Source organism: Manis pentadactyla, chromosome 16 (genome assembly GCF_030020395.1).
Source record: "Manis pentadactyla isolate mManPen7 chromosome 16, mManPen7.hap1, whole genome shotgun sequence".
Lineage (NCBI taxonomy): Eukaryota > Metazoa > Chordata > Mammalia > Pholidota > Manidae > Manis > Manis pentadactyla.
The window spans coordinates 21103513-21131213 of record NC_080034.1 but is presented as its reverse complement, the minus strand read 5'-3'; the positions used below and the strand labels follow the sequence as shown (position 1 = coordinate 21131213).

Sequence of the window (27701 nt, the reverse complement as noted above, 5' to 3'; positions counted from 1 at the left end):
AAGGGATAGAAAGTGTCTTTGAAGAAATAATTGCTGAAAACTTCCCCAAACTGGGGGAGGAAATAATTGATCAGACCATGGAAGTACACAGAACTCCCAACAGAAAGGACCCAAGGAGGACAACACCAAGACACATAATAATTAAAATGGCAAAGATCAAGGACAAGGACAGAGTTTTAAAGGCAGCTAGAGAGAGGAAAAAGGTCACCTACAAAGGAAAACCCATCAGGCTATCATCAGACTTCTCAACAGAAACCTTACAGGCCAGAAGAGAATGGCATGAAATAGTTAATGTAATGAAACAGAAGGGCTTTGAACCGAGAATACTGTATCCAGCATGATTATCATTTAAATATGAAGGAGGGATTAAACAATTCCTAGACAAGCAAAAGTTGAGGGAATTTGCCTCCCACAAACCACCTCTACAGGGTATTTTAGAAGGACTATTCTAGACAGGAGCACTCCTAAGACTAGACAGATGTCACCAGAGAAAATAAAATCACAGCAAAGAAAGCAGACCAACAAAATACTAACTAAAGGCAAAAAATAAAATCAACTACCCACAAAAAGCAGTTAAAGGAAACACAAAAGAGCACAGAATAAAACAACCAACATATAAAGAATGGAGGAGGAGGAATAAGAAGGGAGAGAAGAAAAGAATCTCCAGACAGTATATATAACAGCTCAGTAAGCGAGCTAAGTTAGGCAGTAAGACACTAAAGAAGCTAACCTTGAACCTTTGGTAACCACGAATCTAAAGCCTGCAATGGCAATAAGTACATATCTTTCAATAGTCACCCTAAATGTAAATGGACTGAATGCACCAATCAAAACACACAGAGTAGATAAAAAAGCAAGACCCATCTATATGCTGCTTACAAGAAACTCACCTCAAACCCAAAGACATGTACAGACTAAAAGTCAAGGGATGGAAAAACATATTTCAAGCAAACAACAGGGAGAAGAAAGCAGGGGTTGCAGTACTAATATCAGACAAAATAGACTTCAAAACAAAGAAAGTAACAAGAGATAAAGAAGGACACTACATAATGATAAAGGGCTCAGTCCAACAAGAGGATATAACCATTATAAATATATATGCACCCAACACAGGGGCACCAGCATATGTGAAACAAATACTAACAGAACTAAAGGAGGAAATAGAATGCAATGCATTCATTTTAGGAGACTTCAACACGCCACTCACCCCAAAGGATAGATCCACCAGACAGAAAATAAGTAAGGACAAAGAGGCACTGAACAACACACTAGAACAGATGGACCTAATAGACATCTATAGAACTCTACATCCAAAAGCAACAGGATATACATTCTTCTCAAGTACACATGGAACATTCTCCAAAATAGACCACATACTGGGCCACAAAAAGAGCCTCAGTAAATTCCAAAAGATTGAAATTCTACCAACCAACTTTTCAGACCACAAAGGTATAAAACTAGAAATAAATTCTACAAAGAAAACAAAAAGACTCACAAACACATGGAGGCTTAACAACATGCTCCTAAATAATCAATGGATCAACAAACAAATTAAAATAGAGATCAAGGAATATATGGAAACAAATGACAACAACACAAAGCCCCAACTTCTATGGGACGCAGCGAAAGCAGTCTTAACAGGAAAGTATATAGCAATCCAGGTACACTTGAAGAAGGAAGAGCAATCCCAAATGAATAGTCTAACATCACAATTATCAAATCTGGAAAAAGAAGAACAAATGAGACCTAAAGTCAACAGAAGGAGGGACATAATAAAGATCAGAGAAGAAATAAACAAAATTGAGAAGAATAAAACATTAGAAAAATTCAATGAAACCAAGAGCTGGATCTTTGAGAAAATAAACAAAACACATAAGCCTCTAGCCAAACTTATTAAGAGAAAAATAGAATCAACACACATCAACAGAATCAGAAACAAGAAAGAAAACATCATGATGGACCCCACAGAAATACAAAGAATTATTAGAGAATACTATGAAAACCTATATGCTAACAAGCTGGAAAACCTGGAAGAAATGGACAACTTCCTAGAAAAATACAACCTTCCAAGACTGACCAAGGAAGAAACACAAAAGTTAAACAAACCAATTACGAGCAAAGAAATTGAAGCGGTAATCAAAAAACTACCCAAGAACAAAACCCCCAGGCCAGACGGATTTACCTCGGAATTTTGTCAGACATACAGAGAAGACAAAATACCCATTCTCCTTAAAGTTTTCCAAAAAATAGAAGAGGAGGGAATACTCCCAAACTCATTCTATGAAGTCAACATCACCCTAATACCAAAACCAGGCAAGACCCCACCAAAAAAGAAAATTACAGACCAATATCCCTGATGAACATAGATGCAAAAATACTCAATAAAATATTAGCAAACTGAATTCAAAAATATATCAAAAGGATCATACACCACGACCAAGTGGGATTTATCCCAGGGATGCCAGGATGGTACAACATTCGAAAGTCCATCAACATCATCTACCACATCAACAAAAAGGACAAAAACCACATGATCATCTCCATAGATGCTGAAAAAGCATTCAACAAAATTCAACATCCATTCATGATAAAAACTCTCAGCAAAATGGGTATAGAGGGCAAGTACCTCAACATAATAAAGGCCATATACGATAAACCCACAGTTAACATCATACTGAACAGCGAGAAGCTGAAAGCTTTTCCTTTGAGAATGGGAACAAGACAGAGATGCCCACTCTCCCCACTGTTATTCAACATAGTACTGGAGGTCCTAGCCACGGCAATCAGACAAAACAAAGAAATACAAGGAATCCAGATTGGTAAAGAAGAAGTTAAACTGTCACTATTTGCAGATGACATGATATTGTACATAAAAAACCCTAAAGACTCCACTCCAAAACTACTAGATTTGATATCGGAATACAGCAAAGTTGCAGGATACAAAATTAACACACAGAAATCTGTGGCTTTCCTATACACTAACAATGAACTAATAGAAAGAGAAATCAAGAAAACAATTCCATTCACAATTGCATCAAAAAGAATAAAATACCTAGGAATAAACCTAACCAAAAAAGTGAAAGACCTATACCCTGAAAACTATAAGACACTCTTAAGAGAAATTAAAGAGGACTCTAACAAATGGAAACTCATCCCATGCTCCTGGCTAGGAAGAATTAATATTGTCAAAATGGCCATCCTGCCCAAAGCAATATACAGATTTGATGCAATCTCTATCAAATTACCAACAACATTCTTCAACAAACTGGAACAAATAGTTCAAAAATTCATATGGAAACACCAAAGACCCCGAATAGCCAAAGCAATCCTGAGAAAGAAGAATAAAGTGGCGGGGATCTCACTCCCCAACTTCAAGCTCTACTACAAAGCCACAGTAATCAAGACAATTTGGTACTGGCACAAGAACAGAGCCACAGACCAGTGGAACAGATTAGAGACTCCAGACACTAACCCAAACATATATGGTCAACTAATATTCGATAAAGGGGCCATGGACATACAATGGGGAAATGACAGTCTCTTCAACAGATGGTGCTGGCAAACCTGGACGGCAACATGTAAGAGAATGAAACTGAATCACTGTCTAACCCCATACACAAAAGTAAATTCAAAATGGATCAAAGACCTGAATGTAAGTCATGAAACCATAAACTCTTAGAAAAAAACATAGGCAAAAATCTCTTGGACATATAAACATTAGCGACTTCTTCATGACCATATCTCCCCAGGCAAGGAAAACAAAACCAAAAATGTACAAGTGGGACTACATCAAGCTGAAAAGCTTCTGTACAGCAAAGGACACCATCAATAGAACAAAAAGGTACCCTACAGTATGGGAGAATATATTTGAAAATGACAGATCCGATAAAGGCTTGACATCCAAAATATATAAAGAGCTCACGCACCTCAACAAACAAAAAGCAAATAATCCAATTAAAAAATGGGCAGAGGAACTGAACAGACAGTTCTCCAAAAAAGAAATTCAGATGGCCAACAAACTCATGAAAAGATGCTCCACATCGCTAGTTATCAGAGAAATGCAAATTAAAACCACAATGAGATATCACCTCACACCAGTAAGGATGGCTACCATCCAAAAGATAAACAACAACAAATGTTGGCGAGGTTGTGGAGAAAGGGGAACCCTCCTACACTGCTGGTGGGAATGTAAATTAGTTCAACCATTGTGGAAAGCAATATGGAGGTTCCTCAAAATGCTCAAAATAGAAATACCATTTGACCCAGGAATTCCACTCCTAGGAATTTACCCTAAGAATGCAGCACTCCAGTTTGAAAAAGACAGATGCATCCCTATTGTTATCGTAGCACTATTTACAATAGCCAAGAAATGGAAGCAACCTAAGTGTCCATCAGTAGATGAATGGATAAAGAAGAGGTGGTACATATACACAATGGAATATTATAGAGCCATAAGAAGAAAACAAATCCTACAATTTACAATAACATGGATGGAGCTAGAGGGTATTATGCTCAGTGAAATAAGCCAAGCAGAGAAAGACAAGTACCAAATGATTTCACTCATCTGTGGAGTATAAGAACAAAGGAAAAACTGAAGGAACAGAACAGCAGCAGAATCACAGAACCCAAGAATGGACTAACAGTTACCAAAGGGAAAGAGACGGGAGAATGGGAGGGTAGGGAGGGATAAGGGTGGGGAAGAAGAAAGGGGGTATTATGATTAGCATGTATAATGTGGGGGGTGGGGGAAAAGGGAGGGCTGTACAACACAGAGAAGACAAGTAGTGATTCTACAACATCTTGCTATGCTGATGGGCAGTGACTGTAATGGGGTTTGTTGGGGGGACTTGGTGTAGGGGGTAGCCTAGTAAACATAATGTTCATCAAAAAAAAAAAAAGAAACCAAGCATTTCCCCCTAAGGAAGTGGCTCACCCAGCCTGGCATGGTAACTCAACCCCACACTGTCAGGAAAGTGGTGCCACTGATTCACAGCAGGGGACTCATTTCCTCTGCCAACTTTTGGCTCTGGGCAAACTGGCTCATGGGTAGCTGGTGCAAAACGCTCCACCTCTTCACTTCCCTGCTCTAAAGCAGAAATGCTAGTACCTGACCCCTGGGAGGGGACAGGAGGGGCCGGATGGCTGGGAAGGGGAAGGACACAGAGCTGTCGCTGGGACTAGCAGCTGAGGCAGCCAGCACACAGGTGACGCGCACCCGCCTCACTCCAGACCAAACCCTTTGCGGCAGTCTCACCTCGGAGTCTGGAGTCACTAGGACGGGTGTAGTTTGAGAACTCGGGGGGAATGAGAAGCACATACCTGTTCTTTGGTTTCTGTGCCTCTTCCCCCTCCTTATCTCCCTTCTTCATGGTTTTCTAACAACCGATCCCACTTCATAGGGTGTTGTGAGGACTGAGGTACCACTGCCTGCCCACACTGGGCAGATTTCGGTCCTTGGGAGGCAGCTAAGGAACCCCCTGCCAGACGAACAGAGGGCAGCAACCATCAGGGACTGGAAGGGTGGGGAAGGGAGCAGAGTCCAGGGACCCAACAAGGGGAAATTGTTTAGTTCTGATCAAACGAACATGTTTATTTTTAAAACACATCAGAATCAATCTTTTTTTTTTCTCATGAATTTGTAGTAATAACAAAGTACTATGGAGTGTTTCCATGCCGGCAGGCACTTACCACCTGCTGTTATGTCTCACAACTACCCTACAAGGCAGTAATTATGCCCATTTTACAGATGAAATAACTAGTAGTTATTTGGTCAGTGGTAAAGGAGAGACCCAATTCCAGCAACACTTGCCAAACTGTCTTTTTTGACAATAATTTTCATATTGATACTTCATATAGCCAAGAGAATTAAAGAATAGGTAGCATAAAGTTTTTCAAGACACAAATTCACTAAGCCCCATACATGATTGTAACTATCTCAGACAGCAAACCTGAGTGTAAACAGACTTCTCTTTTGGAACAAAGCACATAGATAATAAAGCCTGTATTTTTCCTGATGAATCTGGGCTACCACTGGAACAGCGAAGCTCTCGGGGAGACTGGCCAGGAGACAGTCGGCCCAGCCTGAGCAGCCTCTTGTTTCCTGCGGTACAAACAGAGGCCTCTTGACAATGAGTAGGAACAGACTCTAAATGCCTCCAACTTCTTCATGTCGACTTAAGTTGGGAAAGGACACACACACGTTTAAAACCTCAGTGTAAAGATTCATTTGCGTTCCCAAGTTATTTTAATACAATTAACATCTACTGTGGCTGCTGAATACATGGTCTTCTACCTTCTATTCTCTTGGTTAGCTTGCAGAGCTGAAATGTCAGCAAGGTAATCCTGGCACTAGAGCTATTACCGAATTGCTGGATGCACCTAGTCACTCCCCACTCTGCCTGTTTCATCAGGTGTGAAGGACAGAGAGCAAACGTCCCAGTGACAAAATGCTTGGCCTTTCTGGAATAACCATTTGATGAGACCCCTAAAAGCCTCTCTCCTTCCTCACCCCAGTACCCCATCAGTGGCTCCCACTCTCCTGACACTCATGGCTGCCTCCATTCCCACAGCTCTTACGGTGTGTGCCCTCATTTGATATACACTCTACTTTCCCATTTTCCACTGACACATGAGCCATATGTAGCCCCAGGCTGTCAGCCTCGAGAGCATAATGTCCTCTGCTTGTACCCACTGCTACACCTGGCGTATCCCAGGACTCGCTGCCAGTGCTCACTTCAGGTCCCACTCCTCCTTCTGGTCCTACTGCCCTCACCTTTGGAACTGTACTCACTAGATCACTTCCAGTAGACTTGGATTTCCCATCTGTGAAAAAAATCACAAAGATGAAACTGAGCGCCCACCTTCTGCCTCATGGCTTCAGAACAAGGGGTTCCCCTCAGCAAAAAGGGAGAAGGAAGCACCTCACCATCTTACATCCAAGAGGCACACCCTCTTCTTCACAGTGCAGCTCCCAATCCATGCACCCCAGGCCACCCATGAAGTCACACGTTTCTTGTTTTTCCTTTTATTTAAGTAACCTGAAAAGTTCTTCAGAAGCTACTCGAGCCACAGCAGGAGTGAAGTCACACCCTGGACCCACCACAAATTTTTGTGCAAACAGACTAACAAACCCCAAGGGCTAGGCACCCAAGTGTAAGCGGTTTCACAAAGATCCTGCAGGGAGATCACTTTATAGGCAACGACTCACCTAATATTGAGGTGTCTGACATACCAGGTATTCTCTCTCCACGCTTTGATCTCAGGGTCAGAAAAGCTGGGCAAAGAGTTTGCCTGGACTTTCACTCATTGGCCGCTTGTAGCCATTTAACTTTCAAATCGGCAACATTTGGCTTGCACAATTTTTAACTGAGTGATAAATGCTGGTGTCACTGGAAAAGACAATAATGGCCTAAAGAGGAGCCCTTTTTCTGAGAAGGCACAGCAGCCCGCTGCCCCCTTGTGGTGACTTGATGCAAAAAAGGGCGCAGCAAATCACAGCAGAGCTTTCAAGGAAAACAAAATGAAATGTCCATACAAGCACACAGTATTAAGGCCATGTGTACTGTAGAAAAATGGGAAGATTTATTCACTGTCTTAGATATTTAGGTCAAAAGTGTGTATTAGCCTTAACTGGTGCTACTGCAAAGAAAGCTTTCTTGGCCTTCCTGACTTGCTTCAGAGCTTCTCTCCACCAGCATAGAACCCAAAGCCTATCCTACACCAAAGTGCTCAGGAGGAAAAAAGCAGCCAAAAACATAGAAAGGACGAGCAGAAAACAGCCATGCTCCAAAATACTCAGAAGGCATATGTTATTTACAGCAAACAATGGTTTGGCTTGTTAGGGGACAGGAAGTGGGGAGTACAATGGGTCTCTTGCAGTGAAGATGCAATAGTCTCAGCGCCTCCCCTTTTCTCTCCACCACACGGCAGCTTTCATTATCCTCCAAAGCTCCCACCAAGTCCTGCTTCAGCTTCATCTCACGTCCCTCAACTTCAACTCAACTCTGTTATTCCAGGAATGAAGGTAAAGAGCGGGAGGGGTGTCGGGAGGGAACATGAAGAAACTTCTTGGCAGGACCCCACGGTTCAGAGACGAGGCCTCTCAGATGAGGAAGATGATGCCCTCGGAGACCATGACCTGGTTGTCGTCTTGCATCTTGCTCAGCGCAGCCTGGATCTCCTCTGAAGAGAAGGGCTCTTCTTTGCCCCGGTTGATGGATTCTGCGAGGCGATTCATGCCCACTGACTGTGCATGCGCTTCCCGAAACACCTCCAAGAGGGCCATCTTGAAGGCCTTCAGCCTGCCCAGGACAGGAAACAGAAGTGGAGGACGGCTAAACAAACAAGGTGCTAATACGGTAAAGGGTGCCCCAACACACACACACACACCCAAGGTGTTCATACAGTAAAGGGTGCCCCAACACACACACACACACCCAAGGTGTTCATACAGTAAAGGGTGCCCCAACACACACACACACCCAAGGTGCTAATACAGTAAAGGGTGCCCCAACACACACACACACACACACAGCCAAGGTGTTAATACAGTACAGGGTGCCCCAATACACACACACACACACACACACACACACACACACCCAAGGTGCTAATAAAGTAAAGGGTGCCCCAACACACACACACATCCAAGGTGCTAATACAGTAAAGGGTGCCCCAACACACACAGACACACAGCCAAGGTGTTAATACAGTAAGGGTGTCCCAACACACACACACACACACACACACACACACACACACACACACACACACACACACCCAAGGTGTTAATCCAGTAAAGGGTGCCCCAACACACACACACACACACACCCAAGGTGCTAATACAGTAAAGGGTGCCCCAACACACACACACACCCAAGGTGCTAATAAAGTAAAGGGTGCCCCAACACACACACACACACACACCCAAGGTGCTAATACAGTAAAGGGTGCCCCAACACACACACACACCCAAGGTGCTAATACAGTAAAGGGTGCCCCAACACACATACAGACACACCCAAGGTGCTAATACAGTAAAGGGTGCCCCAACACACACAGACACACCCAAGGTGCTAATACAGTAAAGGGTGCCCCAACACACACACACACCCCAGGGTGTTAATACAGTAAAGGGTGCCCCAACACACCCCCCCCCCAGGGTGTTAATACAGTAAAGGGTGCCCCAACACACACACACACACACCCAAGGTGTTAATACAGTAAAGGGTGTCCCAACACATACACACACACACACACACACACACACACACACACACAAGGTGTTAATCCAGTAAAGGGTGCCCCAACACACACACACACACACACACACACACACCCCCAAGGTGCTAATACAGTAAAGTGTGCCCCAACACACACACACACACCCAAGGTGTTAATACAGTAAAGGGTGTCCCAACACACACACACACACACACCCAAGGTGTTAATACAGTAAAGGGTGCCCCAACACACACACACACCCAAGGTGCTAATACAGTAAAGGGTGCCCCAACACACATACAGACACACCCAAGGTGCTAATACAGTAAAGGGTGCCCCAACACACACAGACACACCCAAGGTGCTAATACAGTAAAGGGTGCCCCAACACACACACACACCCCAGGGTGTTAATACAGTAAAGGGTGCCCCAACACACACCCCCCCCAGGGTGTTAATACAGTAAAGGGTGCCCCAACACACACACACACACACCCAAGGTGTTAATACAGTAAAGGGTGTCCCAACACATACACACACACACACACACACACACACACACACACACACAAGGTGTTAATCCAGTAAAGGGTGCCCCAACACACACACACACACACACACACACACACACACACCCCCAAGGTGCTAATACAGTAAAGTGTGCCCCAACACACACACACACACCCAAGGTGTTAATACAGTAAAGGGTGTCCCAACACACACACACACACACACCCAAGGTGTTAATACAGTAAAGGGTGCCCCAACACACACACACACACACACACACACACACAAGGTGTTAATCCAGTAAAGGGTGCCCCAACACACACACACACACACACACCCAAGGTGCTAATACAGTAAAGTGTGCCCCAACACACACACACACACACACACACACACACACACACACAAGGTGCTAATAAAGTAAAGGGTGCCCCAACACACACAGACACACAGCCAAGGTGTTAATACAGTAAGGGTGTCCCAACACACACACACACACACACACACCCAAGGTGCTAATACAGTAAAGGGTGCCCCAACACACACATACACCCCCCAGGGTGTTAATACAGTAAAGGGTGCCCCAACACACATACAGACACACCCAAGGTGCTAATAAAGTAAAGGGTGCCCCAACACACACACACACACACACACACACACACAAGGTGTTAATACAGTAAAGGGTGTCCCAACACACACACACACACACACACACACACACACACACACACACACACACACAAGGTGTTAATCCAGTAAAGGGTGCCCCAACACACACACACACCCCCCAGGGTGTTAATACAGTAAAGGGTGCCCCAACACACATACAGACACACCCAAGGTGCTAATAAAGTAAAGGGTGCCCCAACACACACACACAGACACACACACACACACACACACACACACACACACCCAAGGTGTTAATACAGTAAAGGGTGCCCCAACACACACGCGCGCACACACACACACACACACACACAAGGTGTTAATACAGTAAAGGGTGCCCCAACACACACACACACACACACACACCCAAGGTGCTAATACAGTAAAGGGTGCCCCAACACACACACACACACCCCAGGGTGTTAATACAGTAAAGGGTGCCCCAACACACATACAGACACACCCAAGGTGCTAATAAAGTAAAGGGTGCCCCAACACACACACACACACACACCCAAGGTGTTAATACAGTAAAGGGTGTCCCAACACACACACACACACACACACACACACACACACCCAAGGTGTTAATACAGTAAAGGGTGCACCAACACACACACAGCCTAGGTGTTCATACAGTAAAGGGTGCCCCAACACACACACACACACACACACACACACACACACACACACACACACACACACACACACACACACACACACACACACACACCCCTGACACTACTCCACTTCCAAGGAGGTTTTTAAATATACATTTCAAAATTGTCTAAACTGTTCTATTACACAGCTTCTTGCACAATGAGAAATAGCATTTTAGAAATCAGAGACCTTTGAGGATACGGAAAACAGTGTACTGCATCCCCACACACTATTGGGAGAAACTGGGACGCATCTATGGGAGGCAATGTAGCAACGTGTGCTATTGAAAGTACAAATCCTGACCCACGGGCTCCATTTCTAGAAATTAACCTTATAGCTGCATGTGCGCAAGTGCACAGTGAGAACCCTAAGAATATTTTACTGTTAACAGCAGTTTTATAGAATTTGTCTATTGTTAGAAAATATAAATAAAATTTTACACATCCATCCTATGGAAATCCTGCAGACATTAAAAAAGAAAGCTCTAGAAGCCGACTCAGCGAACCTTTTAAGATGTAGTTCAATGGTTATTTTCAGGTGGAATTACCACTGATTTCAATGTTTTTTCCTAAATATTCCTCAATGTTTTCAAATTTTCTTCAGCAAACATATTGTGTTGTGTGTGTTTAAAGTACTATAGGAGAAAAAAAAACCTCAGCCATGGAGTTTCTTTTGTGTTCAGTAATCAGACAATGCACAGATAAAACCGTTTCTGAACCTCTATAAAAATGCTTCACCTCAAAACAAAGGACCCCAATTCAGTGATAAAAAATACGTATGTGTGCACCCTGCTGAGAAGGACCCAGAGTTACAGCAGGACCAAGTATACTAAGTATATGCTAAGTCCTTTCTCTAAAACTCTTCTTCCTGACCTGCAAGGACATCATATTTGAAATCCCCACAGAGAATTATTTATAAAGCAAATGGTAAAATGTAAACAACTGAGGATTCTGGTATCCAAAAGTTTTTTACATTATTTTTGCAATTTTTAAAAGTATAAAATTATAATCAGACTCTAAACTGTGCTCAGTCTTGGAGCCTAGTTTTGAGCTCTGTTTATAACCAGCTTGTTTCCTACACCTCCAGGAAAGCAGTTCTTGCGTGGGCAGCATGTGGAATTCACTTCCCGCCTCACCTGGACTCACTCAGCTCCACCTTCTGGGACTCCTTGGTCTCCTGTGACTCTGCTGTCTTTGGAGTGTGCACTTCAGAGGATAAATGATTGCAGACAGAAGGAGGACAAGGTGAAACCATTTCCATAAACACCAAGGCAATGCTCTTCTCCACTGCCCACCCCTCACTAAGTCTGAACGCCCATATCTGGGGCCCTTATGGGGGACGGTTAGGATAAAAGACCTGAGTCAGGCAGGAGACCTGCAACATATGTAATCCAGGATGTCTGCACCAGGCTTGGCAAAGAGCACAGTTCATAAAAGAGAAAGCAAATGCAGCCAAGCTTGTTTTCTAAAGTTCTGAATGTGGGTTTTGCGAGGTTCTCTTGGGACAAGCCTCTTGGGACCCAGGGACCCAGGTGGGGAACCAAGTGGGAACCCGCCGGAAAACAATAAAAAAGTCAAGAGTCAAAGGAACCATCTCTGTGGGAGCAGGGGACGCTCACTCACCTTGAGGCATTTCCCCCTCTGTGTCACTGAAGTCATACGGGTCGTAGGAATCCCCGTCCTTGGCATCTGAGGAACGAGTCTTCCTCCTGAAAATACCCAGAGCAGTTAAGAGAAAGGCTTTGGACAGACCTATCCCATGCCTCTGACCACAGAACAGAACTAGAACCACCCACAGTCCACATGAAATGCTAGGCCAAGGCCTGAACAAGCCACCAGTTTTTCTGACACCAGGGGTCTAGACTAGAACACAAACCGGCCCCACTTCCCAATGCTCTTTTTCCCTGTCATACCCACTCACAAATCCAACCAAAATTCAACCACAGGCATGACAGGGAAAATAATCTTGAGGAAAGAAACTTTGAAATGTACATTTAAAAACCTCTGAGTGGGTCACTGCTCACTTTTGGCAGGAAGGTCAAAAGCATCACACTGAAGACAATGGAGGGGCTGCTTACTCTCTCCCTGCCAGGGTCATTGTCACCCTCCAGCCCTGCAGGTGCAGGCAGCCTTTCCGGACGTTCTAGAACTTGGTGTCCACCAGCAGCACTCAACCCACCCTCCACACCTCTCCCCAGCTCTAACCGGGCACGTTAACCTCATCTCGCTTCTCCCCACCTCACCTCTTCCTCTTCTGTTCTGGGTCCTCCTGGCTTTTCTCCTCTTCATCTTCTGTCTCTGACTCATCATTCTCATTTCGTTTCTTGCGTTTCTTCTCCTTCTCCAGAACCTAGACCAAGACAAGTATGAGGAAGCAAGAGGGGTCATGACACCAAGGAACTGAGTAAGGGTCCGTTCTTCTCCATCACAAGTGACTTCATGGGTCTAATGGCCTAGCCTCTCTTGTGCCCAAGTCCCAGGACCAGGGGCAGGCGTATAGGCTGCTACCCATCTTTAAAAATGCTGGGAGGTATACTCAATGCCTTTCACACAGTACATACACAATGAATGTTTGCTGAATAAAAAAATGAATGGAAAAAAAAAAGTCCAGTCCATAATGGTCAAATGGAAAACAATTCATTTCTTTATAGATCAGATGTTTAATTTACACTTGAGACAACTCTCACCCTCGCAAAAAGAATAAGCCATGAAAAGCTTATGAGATCCACAACTATTCCCCAAAGGGCTACAATTCACAGAACTGCGGAGGGGGTGAGAATGAGGAAAAGGGAGTCAAGGCTTCAAGGCTTCAAGGCCTGGTACGTAAAATGACAGAGACACAATGTCATGAGCAGTAACAGGGCAACAGGATGAGACGCATGTCTGAGAGTTCGATTTCTGACATGGGTTTTTGAGGTGCCACTGGGACACCTGAGGAGACTGCCAAGGCGAAAGGTCTAGAGGGAAGAGGAAGATTATCAAGTTCAATCCTTTGGAAACACCTACTTTTTTTAAATGCAAAGGAAGCTAAAGCAGTCAGAGAAGAAGTTGACTGGAGGTGCAGCACATCAGAAAGCCAGAATCTCTGGGGCCCCTAAGGGCTCCGGCACCAACACTTTAAAGCTTTTCAGCTGGTTCTCACATGCAGCCAGACGCTGCTTTCTGTTGACAACCTAAATGCAGATATCAGCCAGGGAGGCTGCGGAGCTCAAGCCTCGAGTGATTCATTCAGAAGATCTGCTCACACCCAAGCATCTGATTCCTCACCTTCTTGAAGTACGCGTACTGGACCAGCTCCACAGCTTCCTCTGCATCCTGCAGGTCCACGGTCTTGCTCATACGGGCCTTGGCGTGGGCTGTGGCCAACCGAATCAGCGTTTCCAGTGTCCGAGCTGTAACTGGAGATGTCTGGTGAGGAAAGCAAGGGAGGATCACTTACCTAGAACTCCTGAGGCATGCCCATCCATCCCACTGCACAGAAAAGGACAGAGATACTATCAGAAAAGTTCTGGGAAGTCCAAGGAAAGGATTCAGAGGTCTGTACTCTCTATGAATGCCAGATAAAACTCAGGAAGATAAAATAACTAAGGAAATATTTGAGAGAGTACTGAGGGAGGGAGGAACAGGTGAAGAGGGAAAAAGAAAACTAGGCCTCTTACAGCCAGCAAGAGAAAAGGCTAGAAAGAGCATAATAGTGAAGGAAGAAAAGTAATCCTTTATTGCTGGCCTACAATGGAACTGTGCTTTTATATTCATTGTGTCATTTAATGCTCTTAATAACTTGGAGAAGTTTTATAGATGAGAAAACATGAGCTCCAAAGAGCTTCATATAATTTGTCCAAGGTCACACTGAGAGGGTATGAAAGGTCACCCAGAGGAAGAGCAGAATTCTGAAACGGTCTTATCACAGGGGTCAGTGTGAGAACCAGACTGGGGTGCTTTTACCTTTTTAGGTGCTACGGTCTGAATGGCATCCTTAGCCTAGTGCATCATCAGGTCTGGGGTGTAGGACTGGACACGTGTCCTTTTTCAACTTCAGACAGTTTTGATGTGCCCTAGTTTAAGCATCCCTGACATTATCCAACCTTCTCATTTTATGGATAAGGAAACTGTGACCTGAGAGGTGAAAGGATCTGGGCAAGGTCCCAGTGTTAGCTGCAGACCTGGGGTCACCACAGATGACTAGTTGCTTCTATCGCCTCCACGTCTGCATCACATGATCCTTCAGTGATGCATCTGGTCACTTCCACTTGCAAGTTTTCCAAGTATCCTTTATACCCAATCCCACATTCAAAAACAAATATATTCACATTTAAATAAACCCACAAAGTCTCTTAATGATTTAGAAAAATACCAGAGTTTGGAGTTAATACACTCCATTTTAAGTTCCAATTTTTGAGTGACCTAAAAAGCTACTGAAATCCTAGCCTGCACTGGAGGAACTACAGAATCCAAATTGAGAGATTTACCACTCCCACCAAGACCACAACTGAAATAATGTATTATGTTCTGTGAGAGGGCCTTTGACACATGGGTGCATGTTCACATGATGGTAGAAACAAATAAAAAGAATGGGACTGCTGTTTACTCTGAAGAAGATACAATCACTAGAAAACAAATTTAAGACCCATGGCTAAAAGTCATGGAGAAGCAGGTTTGGGTTCAAAAAACAGAATATTACATTTCCATGCAGTGATGTACTAGGCATGCTGTCACTGGAGGTGTCAAGGAAGCCCCGGCAGAAATTCTAGAAGATGGAATTCCTGTCTGAGTGTGAGGCTGAAACAGATGATCTGGGATTATGTGTAAATCCAACAGTCTATGTCTCTTTCACATGATGGTTTTTAATTTGGTTATTCAGCTGTGGCAACCTCGTATGAACTACACTGCCCCAGAAGATTTAGATAAATTCATGGGCAGACATATTAGGTTTCTAGAAACAGCTCTGGATAACTCATGGTTGCCCAACTCCTAATCATCTGTCAAAGTCCAGCACAAATATCACTATCTGGGAATCCTTCCCTGACACTCATACCCTTTCTAAATTCTACAGGCAAAATTAATAGCTTCCTCATCTCTACGTTTTCACATTCATTCCTTTAGGAATCACGCTGTGGTCTGTATTTGCAAATACATATATATGACCTTCCCACCTGCCTTCCATCTGCCTCCCCATCCCAGATCCGAGCTCCCTGAGGACAGCTCTGACTATTTTAACACTGCAGGTAAGAATAGAGACAGGTTCAGTCCCCAGATGCTGCTCTGTTTAAGGAATGAATCACAGCTTCTGGAGGCCAATGTCGTTTGAACTAAGAGACACGTATTATTTCTGGGGTTCTCGCTTCATTTTCCTTTGTAAAAGCAAACAGAACTGTGTAACAGGAGCCCTTCCACCAGAAAGAGTAAGCAAGGGTTCACTAAGCTCAAGTGTTTTCAGAGCTCCCAGAGAGCAGGGCCTCCGCCCCCCGCAGCATTGCAGGGCCTGCCGGGCCCCGGCGGCCTGGGGACGCACCCTGGCAGTGTCTGAGCTCATGCTGTCCTGGCTGCGCAGGCGCGAGTACTCTTCTGCGATGTAGGCGGCCGACTCCTGGGTGAGGACTGGCTTGATGATTTTGGCCACGTGGATGTACTTCCTCATGAAAGCTGCGCTCACCATCTTCTCCCTGGACCCGCACACAGGGAATTTCACTTTCCTGCCACACCTTAGCACCTGCCTCAGGTAGTGGCTTGGCCTCCCCTCAGTGAAGTCAAGGTCAAGTAACAGGGCAGAAACTGAACCTAGAATCCATTATCATAAATCCCATTTACACAGAACATGCACAAGACCCTTTCACATAGTTTTACTTAATTCTACAGGTATTATCTAGGTATTACTTCTGAGGTAAATAGTTTAGGTATTATTTGTCCTACTTTATAGGTGGGAAAACTGGCTCACAAAAGCCTAAATGAACTCAAATCCTGTCTTCTGACTAAATTCCATGTTCTTAAAGCCACGTTTGAAGACTGCACTTCCTACTAGACTATGGCCAAAAACAGGGAAGAGAGCAGCTCACATTTCATGCCTTGAACACCTGAGCACAAGTCTCCTTTATCCAAATCCACTTGCACAGCCTCCAGGGCTTGCTACCCACTGACCCTTCCACATAGCTCATAGCAAATGACTACATGACTTGCACATACATGGGGGTACAGGGTAAACGTGACACACCACCATCAGTTAGGCATGCCACTAAAACCTTCCATCTCAGGAAAAGATCAGAACCTAAGCTTAATCAGCCACAAACATTTGCAAGTCAACTGGCCAGGAAAAGGTTTATCTCTGGATCCAGACAACAAAAAAGGCCCCCATGGTTACGAGGCCAGGCATGATCTGGGCTGGGCAGCACAGAAAAACATGCCCCAACAGACACAAACCTCGGGGTTTCTCAAGGGAGAGTGATGGCGAACACTCACTTTCTCTTCTTCGGTCCGTGCAGGAGGTTATCGTGCTTCTCATAAATCTGGGTGTCCTGCTGGTCTTCCTGGTTAAAGTTGGGATCCTCTGTGGCCAGGATATCCACAGCACTACCCAAAGGCATAGCTGACAGAGAAAGGAGAATAAAACAAGCATAACTCAGGGGAAACTGCCTCTTCAGAAGAGAGACAACACTCACACAGCAAGGCCTTAGACATGCGGAGCCCACAAATAAGGTAGAACCACCTGGCCCACAGATGCTCAAGGGCTCCTCCACCAAGAAATGAATAAAAAATACACCTTAGGGTACCCTCCAGTGAGCAAGGGGAGGTGAGCAGGCAGGGAGGGCACTTGTGATATCAACCCCGACGCCGACACACCTGCCACCACCTGGGTCCCAGGGGCAATGGCCTGTTTAGGTTCCCTTCCATTAGTCAGTCTCAAGTCTCCTCGTGGCCTCACCATCGCCATCCTGCTCCCCTGGCGCCCTGTAACGGTGCATCCTAAGGACATGGTCCGAGATCTCCCGATCCTGCTCAGGATCCATCTGGTCCAGCATGATGAAGAGTAAGTCAAATCGAGATAGCAGTGAGTCCTGCAGTCCAATGTTCTCCATAGGAGTCTTGTACTGATCATACTGGAGAACACAAGAAAAAATGAAAGTAGAGGCGACATCAGTTAAGAGGACAAGGAGGCCAGACCGATTATGCGAGAGAATGGAAGACAGACCTTCAAAAACAAAACACACAAGCAGTGAAGAAGTTAAGTATTCTAAAGCTACCAAAATGACTAATTCATTTCCTCTACCTGGAACCCTTCTCTAAGGGAAGCACAAGTGAGCTAACTCGGAGCCCTGTACCTTGTTCCCTCCAAGTGAACAGTCCCACCTCATAGCTTAGGTGCCTCTTAACAGGCTGAGTGCAGGTCTCCAAACCAGCCGCCTCCTTCCCAAGAGCTATTCTGCTCCTCTCATTCCCAAGGCAGCACCAACCCTGAAAGACGATCCCCTCAACCCTACTTGCTATAAAGAAAGGACAAGCTGGCTAAGCCAGAAACACCTGGAAACTTTGGAGTCTCTTACTGAGAAGGCAGTGAGTAAACTCTCAATGAAAATGGTCAATAATCTATAAATTACAATCTCTTAAGGATCAAGGGAGTTTTTTTCTGGGACTCAAGAAACCTTAAACTCCTGTTTTTCAACTCTGGCCTAGAGGCTGACACCTACTGACCCACACACACGTCTCAGTCAGAGAGCCTAACAACTTTGTGGGTAACATCAATCATGATTCTAACCATGCTCACATTTCAGGACCTGCCATTTCCTCTAAGTTTCCCAAAATAATTCTTCAGAATGACGTGGACGCCTTTTACTATTAATCTAAAACCTACAGCTCTCAACCCAGGCTACACATTAGAACCAACCTCTGGAGCCTTGTAACCCACAGCTACCAAGAGCCCCGAGGCTCTTGGATTCAGAAACTCTGGGCTGGGGACCAGGCATCTGTATGTTTAAAAAAAAAACCACCACCAAAACAGCTATTTCCATGCACTGTGCAATCATAAATTGCCAGAGCACAGCATGAACTCTGGGTTCAAATCCTTCCTCTGCCATTTTTCTAGCTTGTGACTCTTGAGCAAGTTATTTAATCTTTTATGCCTCTATTTTCTCATCTATAAAAAGAAGAAAAACACTACCTACCTCACAGGGTATGATGAAAGGAATTGCTAAATTCAAGATGTTCATAAGCTTTAATTAGTAGTATTATTCTATAATCTTTAAAGAGGGTAATTTGTCAATCTCCAAAATAAAAATGCATATAACTCTTAATTCAGTAATTCCATCACTAGTTATTTATGGTACAGATGTAGTCCCAAATGTTTAACAAAATACACATAAAAGGATGTTCACTGCAGTTTCATTCACAATAGCATGGTGGGAGCACCTAAGGCCATCAAATGGAGACTAAGTAAATCACTATAAATCCATACGATGGAATACTAGACAGCTGCTACAAAAATTTTTTTTAATGCAAAATTTAGTAAACCCTAAGCCAGACAAGTATAAAAGATTACACCTAAGCAACTCATAATCATACAAAAAATCAAAGATAAGTAGATTTAACTCTCAACAAGGAGATAGTGTATTTGCTAGTGCATGCTTAAGATTTTGTTTCCTCAAACACACTCAAGCCCTCTTAGTGGTTCTCTCTCTTGGGAAAGGACAGAAGGAAGACTTAATTTCCATATTCTATTTCTCTGTTGTTTATAAATCCTCCTACCATCCACATGTACTTTTGTCTTAATGTCAATACAAGTTACTGGTTGTGACTTGTTTTTCTTGTTTTCTTCTTTGTAATTTTAAACAGCATTTTAAATAAGGAACTTTCCAGAGGATTTTGATGTATATGAATGGGTGAGAAAACACTGCCCTAAACCAAGGACTGTAACAGGATGATGAGTTGATAACCTTAGTCTTTGGCCTGCTCTGTCCCTGGTCACCGACCATAAACGTCACCGCCCAGGTATTCAGCAAAACCAAATGAAGGTGAGGACAATGGTGAAGTGCCCGATTCCACTCACCCTGCCGTAGACGGGATTGGCGGCTGCTAGAACACTGCAGCGGGCGTTCAGCCGGGCATGGATGCCAGCCTTGGCGATGGTGACCCGACCCTGCTCCATCACTTCGTGGATGGCGGTGCGGTCCATGTCAGACATCTTATCAAATTCGTCAATGCAAACCACGCCTCGGTCAGCCAGGACCATGGCCCCCGCTTCCAGACGGCGCTCCCCTGGGAAGTGGAGAGGTAAAAAATACGTGCTGCCATCCAGATTGTAGGGGACAGAGGTTGGAGATTTCACTCTCCTGCCTAAGAAGGTCTCACTGTTACACATGAGTTTAGTTGAAGAGATGTCAGCTCAGAGAGACTTGAGGACACCCGGTGGGTCACCTTTTCAGCTCCAATCTGAACAGTATCTCCTTGTCCCATTTTGATCCCTAAGCAGCGGGCATCCTTTATAGACTTTCTCTTTATATCCTCAACCTCAAGTGACTCCCCAACTAGATCTCTGCTCTCTTAACTAGTCTTCAAATCCCTTCCTGTACTTTATAAAACAGCACAACCTTCATTTTTATTTTTCTTCAAATCTAAAAAGCTTTCTCATCCAAAACTCTTTCAAAATCACCTCCTACGACACAGTCTTGTCAATAGAGAGCCACCCAAAGACTTAAATAATTCACCCCCTATAGCAGAATACTCAGTTCTATACAATCTGGCCCAATCTAACCCCTCCAGTATCTACACAAGCCAGTGCCCAGAGCCCACTCAGAGAAACTGTGCCCCATCTCACTCTGAACCTTTGCCAAGCACCCTGACAACCTCACCTGTTTCCTGGTCTGTGGTGACGGCAGCCGTGAGACCCACGCCTGAGGAGCCCCGGCCAGTGGTGGGGATGGCCCGGGGTGCAGTGCACAGCACATACCGCAGAAGCTGAGACTTGGCGACTGATGGGTCTCCTAGAATTGCACGGGGGCAGTGGTGACACTCCAGGGAACCCCCAGTCCCCCAGCAGGTCTGCTTTTCTAACACAGCTCTCAGCCTAACATAACTATACAGTAATTAGTGGTTAATATTTCTTTCATTTTTTTCCCTTTACCATTCCTGGAAAGGAAGAATTACTTTAGATATCATAAATCAGGAAACCCAGAAACAATAATTTTAAAAAGTTTCAGCTCTGCCCTTTGGTGAGAATGAAATACAGCCAGGTATAGAATATACAATCTTACAGATTTTAAGACTCCCACAACCATACTCCATAAGGGAAGACCAAGAATCTAATCTAATAAACTGCCACCACCATACCTATTAGAAGAATATTGATGTCCCCGCGGATGTGGCTGCCGTTCTCTAGGTCACGTTCCACCCCTCCCAAGAGCAAGCAGAGGATCGCCTTCTTGACATAGTTATGCCCATGGATACTAGGCGCCAACGACCTGGCCAGCTGGTCAAAGATATCCTACGGGAGGAACGGTCAACAGAGTGAAAATCCTACTGAGATTCAAAACCCTACTTAATTTTGCTTTATACTTTAGCCTACAGAAAATGTTTAAAGAAATACATAAATACAGACACAGTTTCTAACTGCAAAAGCTTCTTCTCTGAGATAAACCATACTTCAGACTACTATCAGGACAGATACAGAGGAAACCAGGATGGCAAAACTTGTTAGAAGGTTTAGTCTTTTAAGAAAAATCGTGTTTCCAGGTTCAATATATTTCAGGTTAGTAAGAATGTGCACCACACTTCAATAGCAACCTTTGTCACACATGCATATATTATGTTCAGTTCTAAATGTGGACATTGTCTTTTGGGAAATCAAACCAGAGAACTAAGCCTAACATAATATTTTAAATTTAAGTAACAGTGCATCACTGATGTCTCCAATACAGACTCCTTGGTACACTGACACTCAAATACTCCTATTCTACTGTTCATATTAGGGCCACTTGGCAGCCCAGCAGTTAGCACAACAGAAATATTAAAGAAAAGCAGCAAAAACACCCTTTTATTTGCTGAGTCAAAACTAATGCACCAAATACTCAACAGAAAAAAACCCTAACTTTCCTCCTGATCCATTACAAAGATGGCCACGACCTAACCAAGAGTCTAACAAATCCATCCGACCTTAAACCTTAAAGCATGCCCAGACCTTGGAACGGGTTTTACTGAACTTCTTGATCTTGGCTACGTCTTCAGCAGAGAAGGCAGGCTGCGCGTCCTTGCTCATTTGCTTCACGTTACAGGCAATCAGGATAGTCCTGGGGCAAAAGAATAGGAGGAAGCCTGTTACTTTCAGTTTCTAACATCAGAGCACTTGTAGGCTATCAAGCTAGAACAGCAAATTGGAAAAAAAGGCAGAAAAGACACAAGCTGCTCTGAATTCAACAACTGATTCTTAGTCTATGATACAAATCTGCCGATTAGCCCAAGAACTGATTTATCTCCTGCTGACCCACAGAGCTTCAGACAGAAGTGTGTATGGGAAGGAGGTGGGAATGTGTGAGAAACTCCCAGGGAAGCCATGAGGCTGGAAGCATGCTAACAGTAAGCCCCACTCTGAGCATAAGACAGTATCTCTGGTGTTATCTGACAGGGAAGAGTTACCCCATGTCCTAGGCAGGCAGTGCCCCACCTGCCCACCTGTCCCCCATAACTCTGGGACAGGGCAAACTGGAGAAAGAATGTGAGCAGAAATGCAAGCTGCCAGCAGCATTCCAAACACGTCACAACTGACTCTTTACCTGAAGGTCCCTGAGGTGTAGCCTCCCTTCTTTCCGGGAAGGCAACGGTAGGTCCCCACTACCTGGACTCGGTCACCCGGCTTCACTTTATCTACCAAGTCATCATCCAGAATGACGTCCACAGAGCGGGGAAGCTGGCCAGCTGGGGCCTTCTCCGGCATTTCCTGAATGGTGACTATCTGGTGGTCCTTGTAGACAGAGAGGCCATATTCTGTTTCAAGGGGATTGTTTTCCTCATCCTGGAAAAGGAGAGTTAGCTCAGCCTTGTCTTAGAAATGCCACACTCGTTCTTCTAGGAAACAAACGTGATTTAGAGATGACCTCATGAGATTTTAGGAAACAGAACAAAAAAAGGAAAATATCTTCTCCAGCTTTTTGCATTTCTATTTGTTCTAGAAACAAACCATCTAAGGGAAGGGGCAATCTACTGTCTGAAGGGACCATGGCTATAGTAACATCTAAAGTAAGATTCTTATTTCTCCTATACTATGACATATTTCCACTCCTAGGAAATACCTACCCAACAGATACATTTACCCAAAGCCATGTACTACAATGTTCACAGCAGCACTATTCCTAACAGCCAAAAATTAGAAAATATCCTGACGCCACCAATGAATGGTTAAATAAATGTAGTACAACCATACAAGTGAATACTACACATTAATGAAAATGGATGAAACACACACACACACGACATGGGCCAATCTCAAACATGTGTTTTGAATACAAGAAGCCCAACACAGAACAGCACTTAGATAAAATATAAAAATTGGCAAAAGTACTCTGCAGCTAGATGTTAGGATAGGATTACCTGTGGCAATTGTATGGGCCTTCAGGAGAGACTTCCCAGTGCTAAAAGTTCTGATTTCTGGTTTAGATGCTGATTTTACAGGTATATTCAGCTTGTGAAATTTCAGTGGGCTGTACACCTCTGCGAATGTACTGTATGTACATTAAACTTCAGTAGGAACATTTTAAAGTTTTACTTCCCTGCCATTTGAATTTTCTAGAACCACAACAGCTATCATTTATTGACTGCTTACTATATGCAAGGCACTATACTATTTCATGAAACTATCTCATGTAATCATCACAACAACTCAGTAAACATGTATTTCACACTTTACAAATGTGGTACCCAAGGCTGGGGGAGATTAATTTCCCCAAGGTCATATAGTGAACAGCAGTGTCAGTATTGAGGCAGGTGTCCCAAAGCCCATGTTCCTTAAGTGCCACACTGGACAACCTCCAGGAGACCAGGTTCAATGTATTTCAGGTCTCACTCAAACAAAAAAGCTTGACCACAGTAAGCAGCAGAGGAGTCCTCTGAGCTGTTACTGAAGAAGGAATTCTACAAAGTAGGGATCTTAGTGAAAGACAGTGCAGGGTGACAGAAAGGGCAACTAGCCTGAAAGTAAAGACATGGGTCCTACCCTTAGGACCATCACTAACTGGAACCGTAAGCAAGTCATTTAACCTCTCCAAAAGCCTTTCATCTGGAGGTAGGCTAAATGATTCTGAAGTATGTTTCAATTATAATTCTAAGATACTCATTCTTGTTTCTATGTTAAGATTCCTCCACCAACTGATAAAGCTGAAGACAAGGACTAGGTCCTATTTATATCTGTGTCCTCCACAATGCTGAACAATTCTTTGCATATCGTAGCTCTCAACTCAAATTTGATGGCAAGAACAGGTATTCTTTGACAGAGTAAGTTCAGACATCAAGTAATATTAATCATCTTTTGTTTCATTAAGAAGGCCTTCCATCATCCTTAATTCCGATCAGCCTGAGCACTACAATAAAGCCATTTCCTATGCCAATCTTCTTTCAAACCCAGTTAAAATATTCACAAAGATTTCATAATAACATTTTAGCATAGGTATTTTCCCACATTAGAGTATAAAACCATATATTCTATCTTTGCTACAAGAGCAACACAGATTAAATGACATTTTCCTTCTTTTAACCCTTCCATAATTTTCCAAATTTTCTAAAGTGAACACTTACTCTTTTTTAAAAAAATAATTATGGTCTTTCCATTTTAAATTGTGGCTAGCAATCAATCTTCCCTTCAGATTAATCCCTTCTTTTCACCCTATTTGCTTCTCTAAGAAAGACGGGATATTACCCAACTACTTGCACTAAAAGAAACATCTTTGACTCCAACCTCCAAAGAGGGCAGTCACCTTGGTAGGATAGACGGAGCTGGACGGAAAGGCTACCAGGGTGGTGAGATCAGAATAACGTCGTTCTAGGGTCTTCTTGGTAGCAGGACAGTAGTGGACACTGCGGACGACTTTGGGACGAACTAGAGAACCTAGGAATAGAAAACATGCTTGTGAAGTCATCCAACTAGACAGTGATACAAGTGGGATCTAACCCAGGCAAGCTATGTTGCCCCAGATGCTATTCCTCTGACTAGTTTATGCTATTCCAGTTAACACTTGCCATTTACTCATTTTTATATGTATATAGAGAACATTCCCATATCCATGTAAAACCTGAAGTACAACTGATCCCAACTGAGAAACAGCAGTCCAGAGTTAGGAGGAGAATGCCAAGAGCCAAGGCTCCTCCACTCTCAGAACTCATCATTCCGGTCCCCTAACCACTGGGCCTGCGTGGGGCTCTGAGCCTCACTCTGTAATGGCAAGGCTCCAGCTTTCTGAAGCCACTGGCTAGCCAGCTCTCTTCTGCCTCTGCTGCTTTTTCAGTCCTACCTCCATTCCCTTCGCCACCCACATTAACCCACTCACATTTAGTGACAATGCCCTCCACACAGACTACACAGCTGAGGAAGCAGGAGGTGAGGGTCCGGGGAGAGACGTGCTTGGAGCCAAAGCTGCCCTCCAGTCCTATGTAGAACTCCTCATACTGCTTGGCATAGGTAGCATCAATGGAGGCCACAAAATCCTTTAAGGCCCGCTGGAAGGCAACCAGCTCCTCAAAGGCACTGTTCAGGAGACTGCATATGGCAAGACAAAGAATTAGGCAGATAGGGCAAAACTTAAAAATTGATCCTCAAAATAGAAGTACACATTCTCAGATGATCAAGGCCAAGGAGCGAAAATCTAGCTCCTACTTTCTCCTGTCATCCTATTAAGACTCAGTGAAACACATTAGAACCAGAGGCCAACTTTAATTCAACAATTCAAAGTCGCAGAAATGACACCCAGTGAATAACATGGAAGGAGGCACTCTTAAGAGGAAAATGCCCACAACCTACTTTGGTTAGAAGAAAACACACAGGAGCAGGTGAGACAATGAAGGCTTCTACGTCAAAAACATTGCATCCAGGTCCTCTCCTGGGAAACCTGTTCCGAACTGGGGACGGGAGGGGAGCCATTCTCACTCGGAGCTAGGACGTCCCCTTGGAAACCTTTGCCACTCACCGATTAGCCCTCTTCTCATTTTTCCTACGTAGGTCATTCACGTTGACAATCAATCGGTACTGGTTGTCACTGATCAGCTCCCGAACTTTGCTCTGATAAATCCCCTGGTCTTCCTGCAAAACAGCCACCACATCACAACAGTCACAAATTCAAAAATAAGATGTTTGTAGAAAAGGCAGCTCTCAGAGCAAGATACATAAATCAATTTCTGTGAGAGAGCTGAATCCCAGTGTCTCACACATTCTCACTCACTAGCCTCAGATTCCAAATTCACCTTAAGAAGCCAGTGTAGCAATTAAAATGACTTCCCCGAGGTCCACGGTATTAATTCTATGCTCAACAGTTTTTCTGTATGTAGTCATTTCTCAGCCTTTAAAGGGGAATTAAAATGAGCTCATAAGATGTCTAAAATGACCAAGAAATAAAAACTTTAAATAGACTCTCAATATTCACATTAAAATGATTTTTCACTTGAGAATTGTGTACAGAACTAAATATTTTATTTCCCGATCATCTGTAAAATGTAGAAAGTGTTCTATTTCCAAGCATAAAGAAGTAGGGAGCCTTAGCAATCTTTTACAGAGAGAGCATCACCAACCTTTCAAGATGCTTTACTATCATTCTATGGCTTTCAGTCCAGAGGTGCACACAAAATCCCCTTTACGTGCACATCAAACACTTGTTCTCTGCAGCTCATAAAAGAATGCTGCCCAATTAGGACGTTTTTTCCTCCCGGTAGGACATCAGTCACTAAAATCGGAAATGCAGCAACGCATAGGAACACTGCTCCACAGACGTCCTTCCCCCAAATGAGGAGAGCAGGGAGCGATTTCTAAAAGGTCAAAGTGGGCTTTGCATTTTGTTTGTACTTTAAGGAAACCTGTCGCCTTTCGCGAAACGCAGCCATCATTTCACTTAGGAGAAAGTTACAGGATCGCTCTCAAGAGTTCACCAACTGGAAAACAACTAATTACTGGCTGCCGCAAAAAAGGTTACAAGATCGGGGTGGCGGCTCCCGAGCCAGCCGGCTCAGCCGCGGTGGACTGGAGGCCTAGCGGTCCTCTGGCTCGGTGCCGGCGGCGTCTCGCATGGCCTCTCTCGGCCGGTCTGCGTCTCCCGGGGCTCCAAGCGCCAAGAGTTCCGCGACCCGACGCCTCCCTCACCTCGTCATCCAAGAAGTCCAGGTAATCTCTCTGCGCCTCCCGCAGCTCCACATCGTCCAACACCACCGTCCCGGCCATGTTCGCCGCGGTGGAACTGCCTCCAGTGCGACACTCAGGGCCCGTCGATAACCCCGCCTAGCCGCGAAAGCTTCCGAACTTTTCCCGCCACCAAAAGGTAGCTCGGGAAGGGGCGGGGGGAAATCGCTGGGGAATATACACATTCTGATTGGTTGACTCTTCTTTCGCGAGAATAGCGTATATCCAATCGATCGTGATCTGCTGCTGCTTAGGCTTTTCCGAGCGCGCCCTGCGGTGGCGGGAAA

General features: G+C 44.3%; 1 protein-coding gene across 2 annotated transcripts; it reads right to left on the bottom strand.

Annotated features, from left to right (window-relative positions):
• Positions 1-5561: 5561 nt before the first annotated feature.
• On the bottom strand, positions 5562-27557 carry MCM3 (minichromosome maintenance complex component 3). Of its 2 annotated transcripts, XM_036916395.2 has the most exons (17): positions 27379-27557; positions 26216-26328; positions 25580-25788; positions 25010-25140; positions 22817-23055; positions 22225-22333; positions 21378-21531; positions 20900-21031; positions 20098-20306; positions 17980-18154; positions 17517-17643; positions 16576-16726; positions 14331-14471; positions 13307-13413; positions 12687-12772; positions 12200-12269; positions 5562-8300 (listed from the first exon to the last, which is right to left on the bottom strand). In XM_036916395.2, the coding sequence occupies exons 1-17, from the start codon at positions 27454-27456 to the stop codon at positions 8102-8104; spliced, it is 2430 nt and encodes an 809-aa protein (XP_036772290.2). In that variant the 5' UTR covers positions 27457-27557; the 3' UTR covers positions 5562-8101. The 2 variants fall into 2 exon arrangements, with proteins under 2 accessions (XP_036772290.2, XP_036772291.2); XM_036916396.2 differs by lacking the exon at positions 26216-26328 and having other exon boundaries at positions 27379-27431.
• Positions 27558-27701: the final 144 nt, after the last annotated feature.

Excerpts from the sequence above, each read along its gene's own strand:
- MCM3 (XM_036916395.2), bottom strand. The coding sequence starts at position 27,456 with ATGGCCGGGACGGTGGTGTTGGACGATGTGGAGCTGCGGGAGGCGCAG. Across the intron at positions 12,270-12,686 it reads AGAGGGGGAAATGCCTCAAG|TGCACACTCCAAAGACAGCA; the intron begins GTGAGTGAGCGT and ends TATCCTCTGAAG. Across the intron at positions 8,301-12,199 it reads GTGGAGCTGAGTGAGTCCAG|GCTGAAGGCCTTCAAGATGG; the intron begins GTGAGGCGGGAA and ends TGTCCTGGGCAG.